This window comes from Sinohyriopsis cumingii, chromosome 3, assembly GCF_028554795.1.
Source record: "Sinohyriopsis cumingii isolate HCF-2022 chromosome 3, ASM2855479v2, whole genome shotgun sequence".
Taxonomy (NCBI): domain Eukaryota; kingdom Metazoa; phylum Mollusca; class Bivalvia; order Unionida; family Unionidae; genus Sinohyriopsis; species Sinohyriopsis cumingii.
In genome coordinates, this window is record NC_142963.1 from 25,489,444 (window position 1) to 25,510,400 (window position 20,957).

Below are 20,957 nucleotides of genomic sequence, written 5' to 3' on the forward strand. Positions count from 1 at the left end.
TGCTTTTTATACTAGTTATTAATTTGTAATAGTTTTCCGTAAACTATTTTTTAAAAAAAACTCCTTTGAAGAAATAATTTAAAGTAGTATACAAATACCTTTGTCCTTATCCTTGGAAAATGATTTTTTGAGAGCATGTAAATTTTTAAATGTGCCTAATATGTCGGCACAGTACTGAAGGCTGAACTCTATCAATGGCTGTTCCTGTCATAAAGAAAGTGATTATTTCACTCTGTGAATTTATCATAAAGCACCAGCTGAGGAAGCATTTTTCTGTGAAGCTGACACTATGCTTGTTAACAATGGTTGGTTGGGAAGGTTTTCAGTTTCAATGTTATTTTTTAGCAAAAGAAAATTTCTTATTCAAAATGTATTTTGTTGACTGAAGATAAAAATAAATTTTGGACATGTAATATGGGCTGAGAAATGCATTGAAGTTGATATTCTTGCATAAAATTGATTTCATGCTGTGCATAAAACTATGGAAAATTTTCTTTCCCCAAATTAATTTTTCATTGGAACAGATACAAGTCTATCACAGCAGTACAAATCTTTGATAGTTTATAAAAGCAATATTACATTACAAGCTTGCTCAGGGATGGTCCTGGCTTTTAGAAGGTAGTCACCAAAAAATTCGCCAGCCTCAATATTTTGTTGGCACATTTCAAAAAATGTCGCCAGAACAAGTCGTGAATATTTTCCCAAGTCTGTTATTGTAATAGGGCAATGAAAAGTCTATTAATGTAATAGGCAATGAAAATTGCAAAAGATGGGATCATTATTACTTTATTAACAACAAACAATACAGCTATAATATTACAAAATAAATCATTACATGACTGTTTGCACTATTAAAATGTTGTAGAATGTTTCATGATGATCCGTCACAATTTTAGGGCTGCATACTTGTTGAATGCATGTGATGTGTGCATATCTACTTTAAGGTCCGAGTTGGGTGGCACCCTGAATTGGAAATCATTATTTTTTTATGCCATAAATATTTAATTTATAATTATACATGTTCTGATTTATATATATAATTAGCAAGAAGTTGGCATTAATGCAGCAAACAGTGTACTACAGATGTAACATAACAATAAACATTTTAAGGTTGTACACATGTTTTTCCCCATATTACTGTTATATAAATCCATAGAATATTACAGTTAACAAGCTATAATATCATATTCTTAATACCTGTGTGATACACAACTGGTGCAGCTTTGGAATAATTGTGGTGGTAGTAAGCCGCAAACAAAGTGTTCATCATGGCACTGATAATGGTATTTTTACTTTTATTGATAGCAGCGATTTTCACTACTTCCATGGTCTTTGCATCCCGCATCACCGTTAGTGCAAAGGTATGACTGTTGTCACCTGAAAAGATGCATTATCCATAGCTGCCAACCTTCACTAATTTGGTGTGAATTTCACGGCTTTTTCAGTGATTCACGGATTCACGCTGCAAGCCAAAATTTCACGAATTCTCCAATCCTCAATTATTTTAAATCTTTATTAAAATAACCGATTTCCCATTAAGCGCTAGTCGTGATATTCGCAGTTGCCAAAACGGTCCGGTACTGCTGGTCACGATATTAGATATACAGCCGATTAGTACAGTTGGCCCGATCGCAAGCATTTTAGCCTATTTTAATCTATATGTATAAGAGTAGTTTTACAAATGCTTTTGAGAGAAACTGGGGCCTAACCGGAATTTTGCTCCGCACATGTGTCACCAACACTGATTTGAGTTACGGTTCAGCATCGCATGTACGATTTTGAAAATGTCTTCACCACCAAGAAAAAAGAAATGTATTACTCAAAAAGTGAAGTTTCATTTGGAATATATCAAAAATTGGCCATGCATTCTGCCATTAAACATTGATATTCATCATGCTTTTTGCACTCAGTGTGCCATCGCAGAGACAATATGAGGATGCACATCAGTTGCAAAAAACACGTAGAAGTTGGGAAAATTATTAATTTGCAGATTTCAGCTCCGGAATATTTTAAACAATTGGAGGAAGAAATGCAGGCTACCAACGCTGAAGCATTATTTGTGAGTTTTCTTGTCAAACACAATCAACCTTTATCAGCTGGAGACCATGCTAAACATTTGTTCTGACAAATGTTGCCGGACTCGAAAATCGATTCCATATTTTCCTGTGGAAGGACCAGAAGTACTGCAGCTCCTGTGCATTCCTCAGCAACAGTGCAAGCGAAAGTGTATTTTCTCTAGTGAGGAAAAATAAGACTTTAGGGCCTCCTTAGCTGCAGAAAATTTGTCAGTAATTTTAGTCACCAAGATCAACCAGCCGGCAAGAAGTCTGAACTGTTTAGAAAACAAATTTACGATCAAGCAGTTGGGGAAGTTCAAGTCTGCCACCGTATCATGTCTTGATAAATAAATATTTCTGCATATATGTAGTGTTTTAGTTTTACATTGCGAACTTGATATAGTGTGGTATTGACGGTCAGAGTGGATGGAGTTATTGTCATGGTATTTTTCACGAATTCTTGTCCAAATTCACGACTTTTTATCCCTATTTTCACTAATTGTGAGCCTGGAAGGTTGGCAGCTATGCATTATCAAATTGCAGAATATTTACTTTCCTGACATCTACACTGTCTCTCATTTTTGAAAATAGAAACAATGGATATTAAGCAAATCTATATTGTGTATATTATTTTCCAAAAAATAGTTTTATAAGGAACTTTAGTTAATGAAATGTTAATTATAAAAACCTATGATCATACTTTGCAATGCAAGATAAATGACATATAATTTGACCGTCGATTTCATGCATTTAGTAATTAAACCCCAACCCACCCACCCCCACCCCCTTTTGGCTCGCATCACAAAGTACATCTCTGTCAACCAGGAGTTTCTGAAATTTATTTTTGGCGCGCTTTACTTGCTTTGCTTTTAATGAATTGCTTCCTAAATCCCAAGAATGATCACTGAATAATGTTGAATTTTTCTCGACAAGCAAATATGATCTCCATTCTCACGAATGAAACTTACACGAGTCAACACCTGGCATTAATGTACTGTATATATAAGCATAAATTCACACCCATTTTAGGGATTTTTAGATATGGCAAGAAAGGGCATGGTTTATTTGTCAGTCTATTGCAAATGCTTTCACTTGCTGTAGAACAGGCGGTTTCTTTGAAGTATGTCAAATAGGCTCAAGTCTAACCTTCAGCTAAGGGGCCTCGCATGGCCGAGTGGTCTAAAGCGCTCACCGTTCCGGATCACTGCCATCTCACCTCTGTCTGCGTGTGTTCGAGTCCAAGGCTCGGCTAGCATTGGTACGTGGGAAAGCCTGCCAGTAGCTTCTCGTGGGTCGGTGGTTCTTCCCTGGGTTTTCCAGGGTTCTTCCTCCACCAGTTATACTGGCCACCATGTATAGCCTCTCTTGTGCTGAAAAATGGCGTTAAACCCTAGAACAGCAACAACAACCTTCACCTATTGTATAGAATATGAAATGGGGATATATGGGGGGTGGGTGGGGGGCAAATAAGGCACTCCACAGGGAGAAACAGCGTGTCCATTTTGAAAATTTCACGTGTATTGGAAAAAGCAGAGAATATTTAGTGAAAATGATGCTTAAATATGCCGCCAAAAAACCTTCCTGCTGCCTGTTTTCAGATTCAATCTCCCGACTTGGCTTTTGAAAAGATTTAATTTTTTGCATGAGACGCTAGAATAATACTGTATGGTACGGTATTAACTAAATTTATTCAGTGACTATTTGAATATTTTGGAATTTAAGTAATTCTTTATGTACATTGGAAACTTCAACACAGAAGAGGCTTTTTTTTGTTCGTTGGAACATATTCGGATTTCTTGCAACTATTGGAATTGTTATGACTTTTAGGAATTTGGAATTCATTCACCATGCTGCAAGTTAATTTAATTCTTTCGCTCTTGCATTTTGGGAAATAAATTATTTTTAATTATGCAAAACTTGTTTCTTTTGTTATTTTGTGTTGCTTAGTTTAAGTCTCTGCAGTTGTAGCACGGGAATGACGGCAAAAGGAAAAGATTAATGAGCAAACTTAGCATATATTACGTACCCCACCTGGATTCATGTTTGGTGACACACTCCATCTTCAAAGTATGACAGCCAGTTGTAAATGAATTGACTTGTGCCTTGATACATATCATATATCACAGGACATCTGCTTTAACTTTGTATCATATCTCAGCCACGGACGCCCAAGTTAACAGCCGTCTAGACATTTTCGGGAACTTTTTGACCCGTTCATCATGTGATTTTGCACTTGAAGCTTTACTACCATCACTACATGTAGATGATGTTGGACTGCCAGGTTTAATATCAGGTTCAGTGACTGTTGTCTAATGAATTTGCACTAAATCCAAATGCTGTTCATTTTTTTAACTTACTTTTTGGATGAGATGATGAACATGCAACATCTAACTTACGTTTACCCATGTTAATGTTACACTGTCGACACTATATAATTGTGATTGAGATGTTTTACATTTGCTTTGTATTTATACACAGGAATTGGTACTTCAAAGGTAATCAGTTTTCTCTGAAGTTTCATCAGAACTATTTTATTGGTATATTTATTGTAAAAGAAAACAACAGAAGTATTAGCCATTCAGTTGTAGCTGTTTCTATTCACGTGTTCAGAGGTCGGTAGATTGTAGGTATAGTCTGTTAGCATGACTGTGTATCACAGCATACAGTACTCAAGCCAGATGTCAACATAAGTGGATTATGATGTAACAGTGCACTGTAAAGACGGGTTTGTCAATACGAGCAAAGGATTTGTTTATGTAACAGATTCTAGTGCATTGTGTAGCCAAGTTTGTGGCTTTTTTTTCGTTGTCTCTTTGAATTTCTTCACTCCAAATCCATGATTGAATGTACAAATTAAAAAAAAAAAAAACAGAAAAGGTTGTCACCCAAAAAATTGCCAAATGGAATATTTTGTCGCCAATAAGGGGAAAAAAAATCAAAATTTGTGACATTGGTGAAGCCCAGGATGATCCCTGCTTGCTATTTTTTCAAAATATTTTTTCATTATAATGTGTTTATTGTATGCAAAGAGTAAAGGTGTCGTTGAGTCCCAAGGTACTCTGGTAATACAATTAGCTATAGGGTACCAGTTTAATTCATGTGGGGAAAAAGGTTTTTATAAGTTCATGTCCGAGATCATATTTGGCAATGTCAGGAGTGATTGAGACAGTAATGAGTACAGTTTGAGGCTTGTTTCGTGTGGCTATGGGTTGCAGTGCTATTACCTGTTGTATACCTGTCTGCTGATATAGAATTTTCTACATGTGCAACCATTTAGCTAGGTATATTGAACAGTTTCCTTATTTTCTATATAGTATCTGTACATGACATATTTTCAAGAAAATTGACAGGTTTCTTGATTTAGAGACCATGTTTCACAGATTCATTATAGTTTGATATACATTTTAAGTAGATCAATATATAGTGAAAAGAAAACATGGTGCCAGATATTAAGTGAAATGGGCTTTATCATTGTGACCGTGAATGTTATATGACTAAAAAAGTCTTACAGGAGAGGGATTTTGTTAAACTGAAGAACATGTTGCATCAGGAAAAGGACAAATCAATAGCGCTTCACAAATTTTGAAAGAAGAATTTGACAGTGATGAAAGAGGAATTCGACAGTGTAATATATCATTCAGAAATTGTTGACTTTATGACCTTTCAGCAAAAGTTAAACATGTGATATAGCCTACTTAAAGTCATTGACAAAAATATTACTTCAGATTCAGGTAAGTACCAAATATAAATGTACATATTTCATAATGTTTTCCATAATTATGACATGTAATATATAGATTACTCTTTCTGTGCTCAGATTGCACATTTATTGCGTTTCGTATTTAGTAATAATTATACTTAAACTGGTGTGTGGGGTGTTGGCAAGTATAAACTTCCAACAGTGCATTTCAGATATACAAATAATTTCCATTTGATGTTGTACCTGGGTAACTGATCATTAGCATTGATAGGTACCCAGTTGACTTTTCCTATTTAAAAAAAAATTATAGATAAATTTGCACTCCAAATTATGGATCTTACTGTTATTTTACGGCTGTATGGTAAAAGGTCAGTACATAATAATATATACAAATTTTGGATTACTTTGATTATGAGTGACATTCATGCATATTAACTTCTGCTAAAATATGCATCACTAAAAAACAGCCTTGTTTCCTCGTGTGTTGCTACCAATACTCTTTTTTTTGTCTTCATTTCTCGTACAATTGTTCCCGGCCAAGGGTTGGGAAATCCCAACATGCATGTATGCGTTCCATATTGAAGAATTTCAATGGATGAGGTTGCAAACATCTAGTCTCTTGAAATATATTTTGCCAGTTGTGAGCGACATCAGTACGTACATTAAGATGACCATGCTTCTAAAAATTGGTTAAGCATGTTAACTCTAGAGACAAGATCTCGCGATTTGCTTATGAGCAATGTCAATTCATGGTAATTAGATGGCCTTGTATCTGATACCTGAGCATGTGAACACTCTGAGACCATATTTCTGAAAAGGTTTTCATAAGAATTATTTTGCCAGTTTGTATTGGCAAGTTCTATGCTCATTAATGAGGATACAGGCTGATCAAATAGTGGGAATCAAATTATCCTTCTGGTTACAAGTCTCAATGCTCAACCAGAGCCAGCACATTTCCCTTGAGTGGTGGTCATGTTTTTCAAGTTCTGGCTTCACGGGTAGTAGGTCCATTGGGACAAAGAGAGACACAGGAATACATCGTGACACCGATTAGCTCCCATCATTGCAAGTTGCTGTTGAAAAGCCAGTGTGCTCTCTTTTCACCCATGTTAGCCTGCTACAAGATCTTTCTTTTTCATGAATATACATAAACCTGCATAACCAATAATTTCTGAACCCAAGTAAAATTTTCTCAACTTGACCCATTGTGACCTTTCTTGCAGATTGGGTGAGGCAGTCAGATTTTCTTTTCCAAACAGTTAGCAATCTGTATGAAGCCATGTACAAGAGCTTATTTTAGTGGTTCATTGATATATATTTTGTATGCTCATTCTCAAGAAGAGGACATTTTATTGCAGGCAGGCATGCCATGAAGAGAAGAGATTGCATTTACTCCAGAAATTTTGATATATGTACTGACCACAACTTTTCACGCTCTTTTTTGCAGGTATAACATTTACAGAGAAATGGACCACGGAAAATGTGCTGAACACTGAAGTCTCCATTGAAGATCAGCTTATTAAAGGCTCAAAACTGACATTTGACACATCATTTGCACCTCAGACTGGGTAAATACATGACCTGTAAATGCGTAAATGGGACCTTTAGAGATGTTCATAACATTCAGGCACTAGTGCCATCTGCATTTTTGTAGTAGAACAGCTGTCATTATTCATGCAGTTGTTATAATGGAATTTTCACTTGACAATGATAAAGTTGTTCAAACAAATGTACCCTATTAAATTTGACCCTTTCAGTGTAATATTCTAGTTTTGATCCCACAAGAATATTCAAGTTCTGATCCCACCAGCATTGATTTATTGTAACACATGAAAATTGCAAATGTACATCATTCAAACAGCACTGCTTAGAAGCAAAAATCCAGACTATGTGATAATTCCTTTGTAAAGAGACTAAATATCAGTTGTGATTTCTGGTCTACCTGATGCGGTCAGTGCACTCGACATGCCTTGTTGTGTTCATAATGGGGGGATGAGTATGTTGACATTGACATATAACAAGTCGTGCTATTGCAGATCGGTTGTTTAAAACAATTAAAGGTAAAAAAAAAAACCATCTGCTATTCCTTTGCAGTCATAAAAGATTGCATTAAAGTTACATAAGAAAACGTAAAATAAATCTATGTTCATTTTCTGTCTTTTTTGTTACATGTGTGCAGCCTATCAAGAAAAACAGCTTGTAACCAAATATAGACATGCCAACCCATACGGTTTGACAGCAGGTCTTAAGACGTGTCCATTAAAATATGGACTGAGGAATAGAAGCAAAATTTACAGAAATATGATTGCAGTAAAATCTGGATACTTTCTTATCTGTTTGATTCTGTACGAGTTTCATATTACATTCACTGGTATTGGTTGGGTGACCAGACTAACTATATAGGAGTACCCCAGATGCTCTAAAGGTACATATTTGTTACTGCAAAGTAACAGTATTATCAAGCTATTGCTTAATAGAATCATCTAAAAATGGCATCCAGCATGTTCAGATTCAGGATGAAATGGGCCAATAAGTCTTTTAGAAAGTTGTAATAGTACAGAAGAATAGAAAGGAATATTTGGAATCTTGGGGGGGGGAGCTGGAATGGCAACAATTACATTCATTTAACATCCTGTGTTGATTTCAACATGTCTCATGGCGGGAGAGATCATTACCATCACAATGTGAAATTGAAAGGAACAAAAAGGATTACATTTAAGCTGAGGGATGCATGAAGCCATTTAGCTCCATGGGGTTTGTAATTGCAGTTTGTGAAACTAAACTTGATGTAATTATGGATCTAAGTTTACTTTACAAACTTTTTTGTTTCACCTTACTGAAAACTGGTTCAGCTTGAGTAAAAAATTTACTGCCTTATTAAGGTCTTGTTATGGTTGACAGATCAGAAAATGTGCTGAAATCATAAAATGGCAAACTCGTCTGCAGTGTAATTGCTTGCAGCCATGTTAATCAAACAAATCTTGTTAGAAACTGGATTTATTAAATCTACTTGTCACAGAAGAGCTACTGGGATGTTTTGACTGCCCATCTTTTAGAACCCCTTCTGGGCTATTGGACTGCTGTGAATCCTTTACACACACACATTCATCTCGTGATGTGAGTGATTTTCACCAAATGACTTCATATAATACGTAATTTGTTTTAAATGAAAATGGTGCTAGTCGTACATTTAGTATGGAAGCTGTGGTGGCTGGCTTTTAAAACTTTCACTTCTCCCCATGAATGAATATTATGACATGGTATTGTTACCAATGGACTTAAATGATGTATACTTTGTACTAAAAATAAATGATGCCAATCTGACAATCAGTATGCTCAACACAGCCACAAATTTGAAAATCTTGTTATTGCTAAAGAACGTCAGAGATGGTTTCATCACACGAGAGTTAAAAGGAAGAAATTGTCTTCTTGAATTCATGGTCTTTTTGCCTGGTAGAGCATCTGACCCTTCAAAGGTCTCTTTTTGTCAGTTCGTAGTAGTATCTTGACTATGAGCTCACTGAACAGAATGTTCAATTTTTATCACGTCTTTTATGTGTCAAAGGGTCCAACATTTCATTATGATTATTTTTGTCTAAATTTATTTTCCGCATGCTAATTAATGTATATACTATGGCTGCTGGAGGTTTTAGAAAATCTTTGTAGAGATGAACTATTTATTTGTTGATTATACTTTTATTTTTTATGTTTAATTATTTTCTCATGGATTTGTTCCAACAATTTTTAAGCAAGGAGGGATTTCATCCCTTGAAGTCTTTAGGATGGTGTATATTCTCATTAACTGCAAAGTCTTGGTTTCTAATAAAAATTTGCTTTCTGTGCTTTTATAATTTGGCCTTGATGGGTTAGGGGGATGGTTACCTCCTTAATAATTGAACAGATTCTGTGTAGCACTTGAAACAACAGAATAATAGAATATGCTTAGCAGAGATTATTGCTACAGTACTTGTTGTTTTGAATTGTTTAATGTGAATGCTTGATATTATGATTTCTGCTTTCAGAAAGAAGAGTGGAAAGATCAAGACTGGATACAAACAAGATTACGTGAACGTGAACTGTGATGTAGATTTTGATTTTGCTGGTCCAACCATACATGGAGCCCTAGTATTAGGGTAACAATCAATGAAAATACCATTCTATTCCATCCTCTTTCTGCATTTTTAAAATGAAATGGAACTACAATATAGTGATTCTGCTGGGCCATACAGTTGACCATCTGTCATGCATCTGAAAATGGTGCAATAAAATCTTAGCAACCCACCCCACCTGCATCAATTCTACACTGCGCAAATAATCAAAAATTGCTACCATTTGCTCCATTTAAGGGTATCTGCTTTTGTCTTGATCATAATGTGCTTTTCTTTGCATGTCTCTTGTGCTGCCTCACTGCATGACTAAAAATATGAGCAAAATGAGGTTTGTTTTTTTTTTTAAAGAACAACTACTGTGATTGTATTAGCAATCTAAGCACAGTACCTTTTACTGCTGTGAAGCATTCTGTTGGCATAGTCATAAAGGAGTTTGAGCTGTGTTGTACCATGCAGGATGGTACAGTTTTAATTTCTGATGTATAGAGGCTTCCACTGACCTTTTAGGATACAAATCTTCACATCTTATCCCATTTTTTAGGCCATATGCCGCCTCCTGAAGTGGCAGATTAAAATGAAGCTGGGAGGGTAAAACTAATTTTAAAAATAAACACTTGCCTATTGTAGGGGCCCTGAGTGGCCGAGTGGTCTAAAGCGCTTACCGTTCTGGATCTCTGCCATCTCACCTCTGTCTGCGTGGGTTCGAGTCCAAGGCTCGGCTAGCGTGGATATGTGGGAAAGCCTGCCAGTAGCTTCTCGTGGGTCGGTGGTTCTTCCCTGGGTTTTCCGAGGTTCTTCCTCCATCAGTTATACTGGCTGCCATGTATAGCCTATCATGTGCTAAAAAATGGCGTTAAACCCTAGAACAACAACTACAACTTGCCTATTGCAAGCTTTCCTCATCCAACCTGACTTGTCGCACAAATAGACTGGGACCAAGAAAAAATGATGCTTAAAACTGCACCTGGTCATCTGTTGTGGAATTGAGATGGTTCTTTTTGTTCTAGATGTTCTGGAACTTCCAATAAATGGAAAAAATGTTTAACTTTGACAAGGGTAATACTGTCGCAGGAAAGATGAGCAAGGCAGTAGTGGCAGGATGTATTACGTTAAAGCTTTAACTACCACCAACTACCCCTGACCCCCCACCCATCCACCCCCACCCCAAAAAAAAGAAATTACATTTTATACCCTAACCAGTGCCTCTGATATTTCTGTTGTTTAATTTGTTTTTTGGAAAAAATGTGTGTTCTCAAAGATTGGATAACCTGGAAACCGTGTTCCCTGCTTTTGTGATCCTAGTTATAACACTGCAGTGAGGATGGATCATTGCACAGCTGTAGGTGAGACACAGTTTAATTGACCAGTGGGGTTTGATTTTTTTTAGACTTGTCTAATACAAGTTGCTAATATAAAACGTTCATGTTCTTTTTCTATATTACAGATACAGTGGCTTCCTGGCTGGTTATCAAATGTCTTTTGACACCTCCAAATCCAAGTTGACAAAGAACAACTTTGCCTTTGGATATGCTGAAGGGGATTTCACACTACATACTAGTGTGTAAGTACAGTGCTCCCATTGAATAATGCTTTTCATGGGGGGCTCAAAATTGGTGTGCATTAAACATGAGTGAGTCTTCTACAGGGGTATTTTCTTAAGGATTACAGACAAGCCAACCCTCCAGATTTTTGCTGGAGACTCCCTGAATTCAACTGCACCTTCCGCACTCTAACATTATTATTTTTTCTTCTGGAAAAAATGTTTCGTCAAAAAATTCAGGCTAAATTCTTTTCGTTTAACACGAAACGTTTTGAAAATTCCCCAGTGTGTAAGACCGGAAGTGTGCAGACATTCTTTGAGAAGTGTGCAATATTCAATCCATGTTTGGTGATCTCTTCTACAATGTCTAAAAGAAACGCAAGATTCGGATGAAGTTGAAAGTAAAATAAAATAAAATATAAAACTTCTTTCCAAGCTTTTTATAGTTGGAATTTCCATGCCTGACTCGAAGTGATAAGCATAAAGCGTTTTTGTAATTCATGTTTCATTGTTGCCAGTGGTGGGCACGATGATTGTCATCAACATCTCCAGTCACAAAGTAAATTAAATATTTTAAAAAATGATCCCTATTTCTTAAAACTTTAAGCAAATTGCGATCAAAATTGGTAACTGAAACATTGATATATTGTTCGTTTTATAGTTGAAAATGGTAGATAAGGACCTCAAAATTTTAATCGGCATTTTGAAATTATCAGCTTTTAATAAGTCATATAAGTGGTTACATTTTCTTTCCAAACAACATTCTTAGTACACCATAATTAAAGATATTCAAGGAAATTTTGATAATTGAAAATGTCAGGCCAAGTGTAGGCAGTACATTAATACCTAAATACAAATAATTTTTGTTAAGTGAAATTTGTGTTTTAATTATATCTTTTAGTTCCTCTTAAGTGTTGTCATCTTATTTGCAGTGTGCATTTAGACGTAAAATGTGTCAATCTACTGTATCAGCTGTCTGCAAGCGTTTCTCTGAGAACCTAATTAAGTGCTGATGTGTTTTAATAACTGGCTTGCAGACATATTTGTTGTATTGTTGCACTAAATTAAAAGCTGGCCTCCTTTGTATTATCACATTAATTATGTCTTTTGAATCAAATGAAGGAGGTAGATTAAAAGAAAAGTTAAAAGGCATGCAAATCCTACAAACTTAAAATCCAGCGTCCCCGGTCGTATGTCAAGCGAACTCACTTCATGGATCAGTTGAACACTGTTAAAAATATCGTGTATGTAACATAAACTACCTTAAATTAACCGACTCATTCATAACTGTGATCAGAGATAGCACGGCAACCAAGCTAAAGAATACTTCGTAAAATAAAGAGCTTGGTTTCACAGATATGGATCATTGTAGGCAAGTGAGTTTCAGAAAATTACTGAACTGGGACTTATATATACTCAAAGATGATAAGAAGTGTCACTATTACTTCCAATGAAATCGCGACATCAATAATGTACTAATTAAACAAATCAAAAATTGACTTTCGACGTAGGCAATTGTCTCATGAAATAAATGTCGCTAGTTTTTGAAAAAAGGAATCTTGTTTGGTGATGTATCAACAGTCCGACTCTGGATTTGGCAGGATACTATTAAATTCCACTCCAGGAACCAGACTAATCAACAAAAAAACAAACAAGCAGTGCTGTAATACACGTTTCCGCATACATGTGATGGTTGTTGAAACCAGTTAGAACAATCTTTCACATGGACATTTGGAAAATAAATGTTATTTATACAGAATAACAAGCAAATTCATTAGAAAAAGTGCGTTATTAACAATATCGACAGGATGGTAAAATGAGGATTCAGTCATTAAACAGCCCAGTAACCTAACTCCCTCCTTACAAGTTTCTTAAGAGGATTTTTTTTCCCCTTAATTTTTGGATGTCCCTCAGTAACTTGCGCCCTCGCTAATAGTGCAGTCAGTGTCTGTGGACCCCATTGTGCGTGAGTTATCAAGGGAGAGGTGTATCCTGTAAATTGTAATTTGGGTGCCAGCATTAAAATTATGATCATCTTTAGCAAAATTATGATACAATGATAGAGCGGTTAAATCAGGTACAGTTGAATAAACGACAATTGATGAAATCCTCCTTGCAATAATTTAGATCTCCCTGAAAATTTTTAATCTCCCTTGACTCTCGTTGGGGTTGGCAGATCTGGGATTGTGTCTTAATAGTGCATACTGTACAAACAATACTACAGTTTTTAATGAGATGAACCTGCATTGTAATTAGTTCTTGTAGCTGAGAACTAGCGTAAAGTAAAATAGTTCAACTAGCAATGACAAAAAAAAGTCTACATGATTTAATAGGATACATGACCATGCTTACACTATACATGGGGTAGCAGTAGTCTTGCCTAAAATCCAGCTTCAAATATTATATACATTGACATGTTCTGCATACTCTAACAGGAATGGAAACTTCACAAACTAGCTTTGGAACATTTGGTATATCATTAAGAGTGGCATGATGCAAATAATAACAAATAGCAGAGATTAGGTAGCATTGTACATGCATGTCAGAACAGGTTGGCTGAACCTTTGTAAGAATGTATACCATACCAGTGTCCACTGACAATAAAACACATCCTTGTTGAGTATATCAACTTGTACTCATCAAAACAAGTTTTTATATGAGCTGCAAACACTTGTAATAAATGATCAGAGAAAATTAAGAATTTCTATATATCTTGCATATGCAGGAACTTGGGTAGCTCATTGGTAATGAGTTGGATTCGTAAACAGTAAGTGTTGAAGGTTCAGTGCCAGCCCAGGTTGGGTTCCTTGGTGTATCTTTGCACTTTGCTGGTTGGGTGGGGTTGTGTTATTTGTTTTGGGGGTTTTTTCCCTTAAAATTTGTAACTGGTTTTACAAAATGGGATATTTTATTTTAGTAATGATGCATCTGAATTTGAAGCCTCTATACATCAGAAGGTTAGTGACAACATTGAAGCTGGTGTCAATCTGTCCTGGACGACTGGAAGTAATGCTACAAGATTTGCTGTAGGTGGCAAATACACTTTGGACAAGAATTCTAACATAAGTGTAAGTATAAGTATTGTAAGTGGGTTTGATTTAAAAATGTTGAAACTAGAGGAAAATGTGACCAGTTTTAAATGAATGTTGTAGATTGTACTTGTTTATCCTTTATCTTAAGTCAGTTCATTGAATAATAAATATCCTACCTCACAAGTATTTAAGGAAGCTGCTTATTGTGCGTGGAATAATTCCTGTGAATTTACTTTCATTCATGTGTTAAACATGTCATGGATTGCATAATCACTTCAAATTATACAATCAAGTCTAGACAAATGAGATCCATCTATGAAGGCAGTAGAATATCATCTCTATGAGAGACATATCCAAGAACAAACAAAAATGCAGTTAAAATTATTTTCAGAAATAATTACCCACAGAAATAAATTTCATCATTTATGCAGACTTAATATATATGTGTGTGTAAAAGCAATTGTTACTGTTGTAAATGTTTCATACTGTGTGTCCATATGTGTAAATTTAATTTTTTATTGGAATGTTTTATTTTTGCAGGCAAAAGTTAACAACCTTAGTCAAATTGGATTTGGATATTCACAAAACCTCAGAGATGGTGAGTGCAAACGTTTTCATTTTCAGAAGAAAACTTTGTTATAACTTTTTGCCTTTTTTGAAGAAAAAAATCTAAGTTCATATAATTTGTTTTTAAAATTTCCACAATTTATGAGTAGGTGGGAGTGGGGAATTGCATCCATCCAATTGTCTTCAGCTCCATTTGACCTATTCTGCAGAACTGTTACTTCGGTTGTCCATTTTGGTGAATATTAGACTGGTTTTGATTTTCTGGGAGTAGGTGAGACATAAAAAAAAATGGCAATGGCATTTTGATCCCCACATTTTAGCTATATGGCTCAGAGACCAGAAGAGAGATCTGTCTGTCCATCCATTATAACGAGTTCGTTACTGCTACTCCATCTAAACTACTTGGAGGATTGTAATGAAAGTTTACACCAATTGGTCCTCAAATGGTGCCACTTGGACATCCAGTATGGCCTCCACAGTGGCTGTCTTAAAAATCTTGTCGCTACTGCTCCTGAGTAGATACTTGTACAGGGTTTGCATGATCATTAAAGGTCATTGATAGTCATTGAGAAATGAACACCTTAATTCAAGGCCTTGAAAGTCATTGATATTTCACGTGTCTTTGAAAATCATTGAATTTTATAGATTTTACTTGTAAAATGAAAAGTGATTGAAAATTTTACTTTTGAGTCATTTATTTTACTTTGAGTGACATTGGAAGGACAGTGTGATTTTCTGTCATAATGCTAGCAATTCCACTACTATTGTAATCCACATGAAGTAATGGGATATCGTGCATAGCTCCACTTTAAGATGATGTCATTAACACTCTTTGACATCACTAGGTTTAATTGTCACATTGGGTCCTGGACAAATATTGTCGTAGTTTGAACCATGCCTCGAAGGTTTTCAAATGCATGTTTAAGATACGGGTTACCTAGACAATCCAAAAGGACTCAATCCAAGCATCGTTCATCTTAGATGATTCAGTTAGCAGATAGGGCTACTGGCTGACAATAGTGATGGCATTTTATTTTAAAGCTATGAATTACATCAGATAATTGGAACTAGAAAGAGTTAAAAGTGAGAATTGTAGCTGATGCTCCTTGACTGAAATTGAGCTTTGAATTGAGTGGGTCACGCATGTAATCAAAACTGGAGCTGACATCATTTTGAAAGCTCGAAAATATGTTACACGAAAAATACATGTCCACTTTTTTAACAAAATCGATGCACCATAAAACAAATTAATAACTTTTAAAACACTAGATATATAATTTTAATAGGTTTAATCACCAGCATTATAGCTGTACATGTCTGGATTATTCATTCGGCAATTGTTAGCACCAATCTATGGACTTGTAAACATGGATTAACTCCTTATTAATGTATTGTCTGGATATTTTATTACTATTCATTTTACAGGTACAAGAATGCGTGCAATTGAATGAATAGTAACACAGAATTTATATTCTTTGATTCACCTGATATATATTTTCTTTTCGGAGTAAATCAATACAAAGTGAATTTTAATGTACAGTCAGATATGGTCTCCCGCCAGATTATCCTAGATAGGAAAAACTTGGGCATATACGTTTTCACTGTCTTCTGAACCCTTTCACCACTAAATAACTAGTAGGGAAAGACTACCATTCAACACTAAGTAACTTTCAAGATCTTCATAAATGTAGGCAACATTTTCAGTGACTTGTATAAATATCATTTCTTGCGATAGTAATACATATTTGGTACCATTGTAAAGAAGACAAATTCAGGTTTCTGAAAATACTCTCATACGCAAGTTTACCCTCACACATGATTATACAGGTAAATCAACACGTAATTTAAAGGTAAATTTCACTCTCTTCTTTGAAATGTTGAATAAAGTGTTCAAAGAGTAATATGTAGTCTTTTTGGATCAATTTTGGTGTTCTTACAAATCATGACTTGAATAAATGTGATGTTATCTCAAAATTCAAGTAAACCCAAAGGTGTGTTAACGATATTTCTACAGGTATTTAAAAACTGATGCATACAAGGTTTTGTGTTCATTTCAGTGGAAATAAATATGAAATAAAACATGTTTTGACTGTGAACCAGATTAATTTTGCAAAAATCCAAGGCAGTTCTTTGGCAAACACATCATTTACATGTACATGCACACCTGTGCAGGCACAACTATCATTGCCAGAAGTATACTTTTGTGTGATAGTCACAGAAGCAAGTGTTGCGAGTATTGCAGCACAGGATAACATTACATTTCTTACATGCCACTGTTGTTTTGGTCTTTTTGTAAGGGTTATCCTCACTGATGTACCAGTGTGGCTTGCCAAATAATTGCGATGTTTCTTGGTGCATACATTGCACAAATCTGTCTGCTGTCGTTGTTGCTTTCACTTTGGGATGCTTGAAAAGGCGTTTGGACCTGACTGTTCCAATAAGTGCATGAGCAACATCAAGATGAAATGACCGCAAGTCCCAATCCCGTTTCCTTTTATTAGGAGGATTATGATCAATGATAGTTCAATCAATGACATAGGCATTGTGCAATGACTGCTCCCGCAACTTTGCTTCTACTTTTCGGTACCACCGCATAGACTTCTTGGAATGATTTGTCCTTATATTCTGATCAAGCTTGTCTACTCCCATGTACTGTGCATAGAGAGAGAGAAATTCATGGCTTTTTTTCCTTTCCAAAAACATCATTTTCCATTTCCCTGTTTCTTAGTACTTTACCATATCTGGCTTGATTTCTGGTTTTCGTCTGCTAATACAAAGAGATTGTCTCACAGTGTGGTTCTCTTTATCCGACTCCATCAGCAAATCAGAGCAACATAATGGATAAGTTTCTCTGCAGGAAGCGAAGAAAAAGAAGTAACTGGTGAATTTTCACCAGCCAAGAAAAAAAATGGGATCAAAAATATAGGAGTAATTGGGAACTGTTTGCCTTCATTTGTCCATTCACTTGTGGGGCCTATCATGCATTCTGCTAAATGTTGCTCACAGCATCTCTCAATACGATGTGGTGGTCTAGATGACATTAATAAACAGTGCAAGCATTGCAGATATGTCTAAACAATCTGTTGGATCATTTAAGGACCTGGCCTTTTTTCCAGCCAAGTGGAAGGAATTAACAGCTTTACCAAATCTACAAGTACAATTTAGATGCAGAATTCAATATGGAAAGAGCAGATCATCAGTGAGTTGCTCTCAGGGAAAGAAAAGGGATGGACCTGGCCAACTGTTGTTTCCAACCTCTAGGAGAGTAATACTATCAATACTTTCAATACTGGGGCCCTGAGTGGTCTAAAGCGCTCTCCGTTACGGATCACTGCCATCTTGCCTATGTCTGCGTGGGTTCGATTCTAGGATTCGGCCAATGTGGGTATGTGGGAAAGCTTGCCAGTAGCTTCTCGTGGGTCGGTGGTTCTTCTTGGTGTTTTCCTGGGTTCTTCCTCCACCATTAATACTGGCTGCCATGCATAGCCTATCGTGTGCTGAAAAATGGAGTTAAACCCCACAACAACTTTAAATACTGCACAGTTACAGCAATGCTGAGAGAGCATTCTCAATGGTCTGAAGAAAAAAAGTAGAGCCAGCCTGTCAGCATCAACCCTCAATGCTGTTGTTGATAGCAGATTTGGAACCCAAGGACAAATAAATGATGTACTGTTGCAGAAATGCAAATCTGTAATCTACAAGGGATTGAAATAACAAAAGTAGACATATATCATGATATAGACACCTTACTCTTGTACCTCCTGATTTTTAATGGTGATTTTCCTGATTTTCATTATTTTCAGTGTTTGCTGGTCTGTTAACTCGTTCGCTAGAAAATTAATGCATCACCTTATATGATCAACTCTGTGTTCTAATGCTATCTGACATTTGTTGTGACTCTGTAAAAGGTGTAAATGAACTGAAATTAAAGATTCTGCACAACAGATGCATGAGACTATATTGCAAGTTCTGCAATAACACTGCAACACAATAACACATAAAAGGAACATATAACCCCCCAAAAATTAAAAATTATTTATGCAGTGTCAAACCTGAGATCTGCTATATCAATCCTTAACATGCATGTGCCTAACTGTAGTACCAAATTCACATTAATTGTTGTGTATTTGAATTAAATAAGTGAATTAAAGAAAAGTTTATAACAAATGAAGATGATACCCTCATCAATGTAAACAAGATTTCTAGCACATGAAAAAATCTTCTGAAGTACAAACTTTGTTCTAGAATAAGTTGACAAATCGTATGGCTCAGTAAAAGGCATAAATAAAATGAATTGGATAGGTCTACTTGATAGTTGCACAAGATTGTTAGACTACTTGTCAGAAATAAAATGAATTGGATAGTTATACCTGTTGCATAAGACTGTTTGACTGAATTTCATAACTTTCATTGTTGCATGTCCTTCTATAAATAAAAATAAGTGTCCACATTCTCCCCAGTTAGGGAGGCTCTTTGTTCAGTTAAAATATCTCCAGCATGAGAAAAGATCCTTTTGGAAGCACTGATGTTGCTTGAATACTTGGCTACTTAGGCCAAGGGGAATGATGCTTTGTTGAATTCCTACCATGTCATTGAGTCTTCACCTATATGTCTGATTGGTGCTTCATTCCTGTATCATGTTGTCTCAGTATCAGCCCTCTGAATGAGGTTTTTGATGTTCCCCCCTTGACCACATGTTCATCTTCAAACAGATCCTCAAGTGTGGCATTTTTCAATGGAGGCTCATCAACTGTTGCTTTCACAATTGCTGCTGGGTGTGTTATCTCTTTTTGAAACATCTGGTACTGCAGGAAGCTGTGGTAGTGTGGGATGACTGGGGGCAGTATACATTATATGTACTTCTGCGAGCTTATCGGACTGCTCTGCCTGAAGTAGTTTCACACTGAAATGAAAATCTAAATTATACTATACTTATCCTATGCTAATTTGAAGCTGACTGTTCTATACTGACATTTCAGTATTAATTCACTGGGATGAAAGAAAAAATGTCATTTCATCAATGCAAGATTGATATTGAATATCAAGTAATATTGATGTGTATGAAGCTGTGAACTTAAAACAGTGAAGGTAGGCATTTTTGTATGTCTTTTTAGAGAGAGAGAGAGAATCTGATAAGAACTTTGAAGGTGACGTGGGTGCATACACCAAAATCAGTGGTGTATTTAGGATAACCTTTGGGGACAAGTGTGTTCAGCTTCAAAAAGTAATTTGATATATCCTTACAATCTTGTAAGGAGACTGTAATATTGTTATACTTAACTGCTGCATGTGGATAACACACTGATATATAGAAGTAATTTTTTATTAAGTCACGGATCTTTACAGTTTGCATGACAATGGAAACATACACTTGATTCTTGTTGCATCATCTACTCTAGTCCGAAACGTGAATTGGGTCTAGAGCACAACCTTGTAATAGGAACTGCTATATATCCTTGTCGTTGTATCTTTTGTCTTGGTCCTGAGAGATTGCCACCTTGACTCACTTCACAAGTGCAGTGACACATTCTTATAATACAATGCTCAAGAGGCAAAATCATTTACATGGTTGGTGCTGCTTCATCACACAATATTGTCGTAATGGTTTTCATTGGTTTGAGCAAGTTTGATCAAATCCTAAGCATTTGATATATCATCGTCTAATAAAGTGTTTAAATCAGACTCTGTCTGTCTTGATTTCCTTACTTCATAGAGTAGATAAAGTGGCAGCTGCTGCTCTAAAAATCTTTTGATCATAAAAACTATTCCAGTTTATCTGGACAGTTGAATGAGTCTGTGTTGAAAGCCACAACAAACTTTTGTTTGGATTTCAGAAAGGTAGTAATAGTTGCACGTCAGTGAAAAAAGAGAAGGCATCAAATGTGATGAACTTGAAATGCTCACTGGGTTGCTAGATTCGTAGTGCATGGTGTGAACTTTGCCCTTTGAATA

The 20,957-nt window shown here is 35.8% G+C and overlaps 1 protein-coding gene across 1 annotated transcript in view; it reads left to right on the forward strand.

The window, feature by feature from the left end:
* Nucleotides 1-20,957, forward strand: part of LOC149802566 (non-selective voltage-gated ion channel VDAC2-like) — a 31,523-nt gene that overhangs the window by 7,955 nt on the left and 2,611 nt on the right. Inside the window, exons 4-8 of the mRNA XM_089951835.1 lie at nucleotides 7,205-7,325; nucleotides 9,780-9,890; nucleotides 11,311-11,427; nucleotides 14,324-14,474; nucleotides 14,979-15,036. Of these exons, the coding sequence (XP_089807961.1) occupies nucleotides 7,205-7,325; nucleotides 9,780-9,890; nucleotides 11,311-11,427; nucleotides 14,324-14,474; nucleotides 14,979-15,036 (558 nt within the window). The remainder of the gene's footprint in view (nucleotides 1-7,204; nucleotides 7,326-9,779; nucleotides 9,891-11,310; nucleotides 11,428-14,323; nucleotides 14,475-14,978; nucleotides 15,037-20,957) is intronic.